A 1,665-nucleotide genomic window follows, 5' to 3' on the forward strand; every position below is an offset into this window, starting at 1 on the left:
ATGTTTATTTGTAGTCCTTCAACTGTTCATATACACACGTTTGTGGAGGTGATATAGTCATTAAAATGGTTTTTTAAGTCTCTTTTGATAAGTTGAAAAGGGATGTAAGGTTCAGGGTGGAGTTTCTGTCTTCTGTAGCCCGAGTGGCTGTGTCTCTGGACAGGACATGGATGGGCGGGGACAGTGGCAGGTTGTCTTAGCCAAATTGTGTTTCCTCACAAGTTGCCCGATGAGGCCTGTTCACCCAGAGGACAGCACTGAGCATGCTCAGGAACAGGGGCACCTTCAGGAATATGAGGAGCAGGAAGTGGACACTGCTGAGCAGGGACCTGTGGGGACACGGTGACGGTGATGCACAGTGAGCCTCATCATCAGCACTCCTGCCTTCCAACCCCCGCCTCCGCACCCCCATCTAGAGGAGAATCCACCAGGTGTCAAAGTCCTGGGATGTGCGCCCCTTACCGAGGGTGTTGGTTGGCATCAGGCGTCTCCTGGCTGGTCATGCTGGGCCCAGTGGTCACTGGCAGGGAGGAGGGAGGGCCCAGGGTGCTTGGAGGGCCCAGGGTGCTTGGAGGGCCCAGGGTGCTTGTGACGATCTTCAGGGTGGGGGCTGAGGGAGAAGCACATGTCAGGCCCTGGGTCTTCCACTCTGTCAGCTGTGTGGCTCTGACACAAGGTCAAGGTCACTGAGGCCATCCCCTCCGTGGCCACAGGCAGGCCAGACCTGGGCCCCCTCCCTAGGCCCCTCTCCAGGAACTCCGAGGCCTGGTGGGCATGTCCGGAAGCAGAGTCATCCTGCTCAGCAGAGGATCTGAGACTGTGTGGGAAGAGCACTTGGCCACATCCCCACCACAGCCACACCCTTCTCCCTCTTCTCCCGCCAGCAGGGGTGGGGTGACACTTATTCTGTAGCCTTGACTAGAGCGGTAGGTGACCAGGTCCCTCAGGCGTGGAGTGCTTGGAGTGAGACCCAGGAAACAGACGTGCCTCAGGGTCTGCACTGGAGGGCGGAACCCGCAGTCCCTTAGACTCTCCTTGGTCTGATTGCTCGTGTCTCCAAAATTCCTTTGTTGAAAGCCCCAGGCACAGTGGGTGGTATTAGGAGGCCAGGCATTTGGAGGTGGTCAGGGCATGAGGGTGGAGCTCTCATCCATGGGATTAGTGCCTGGATGAGGGAGGCCCCTCACCCTGGAGGATACAACAAAAGTCCACACTCAGAGGAGGGCCTCGCCCACATGCCGGCCTCCTGATCTCGGGCTTCCAGCTGTGTCTAAGCTACCAGCCCCCACACTGTCAGTCAGGCCTTTGGACCATTGGGCAGTCCTCTCTGGGGGAACAAATGAGCAGAAAGAAAGACCTGGAGCAGGGGGTGGGGGACCTGTTTCCTGCCAAGGGCCATTTGGAGATTTATAACATCATTCGAAGGCCCACAAAATCATCAACTTAAACATTAGCCTGTTCTGTTTGGACAAGCATTTCATTCACTCACCCCTAATGCCTTGGCAGGACCAGAGAGAAGGATTTCTTTGGCCTTATATGGCCCTCGGGCCGGAAGTTCCCCACCCCTGATCTGGAGAGACACACACCAGGTGGACCCCATAGAACATGGTCCGACAAAAAGGCACGGGGACAAGCCCCTCCCCCCCCCCCACCCAGAGATTTTTG

At 56.8% G+C, this 1,665-nt stretch overlaps 1 protein-coding gene across 1 annotated transcript in view; it reads right to left on the reverse strand.

The window, feature by feature from the left end:
* Positions 1–18: 18 nt before the first annotated feature.
* LOC102259908 (CMRF35-like molecule 6) overlaps positions 19–1,665 on the reverse strand; it is a 4,454-nt gene continuing 2,807 nt past the window's right edge. The window contains exons 3-4 of the mRNA XM_014542624.1: positions 463–610; positions 19–329 (exon numbers count right to left, since the gene is read on the reverse strand). Of these exons, the coding sequence (XP_014398110.1) occupies positions 197–329; positions 463–610 (281 nt within the window). The 3' untranslated portion in view covers positions 19–196. The remainder of the gene's footprint in view (positions 330–462; positions 611–1,665) is intronic.

The sequence above is a fragment of the Myotis brandtii genome, unplaced genomic scaffold (assembly GCF_000412655.1).
Source record: "Myotis brandtii unplaced genomic scaffold, ASM41265v1 scaffold30544, whole genome shotgun sequence".
In the NCBI taxonomy this organism is placed as follows: domain Eukaryota; kingdom Metazoa; phylum Chordata; class Mammalia; order Chiroptera; family Vespertilionidae; genus Myotis; species Myotis brandtii.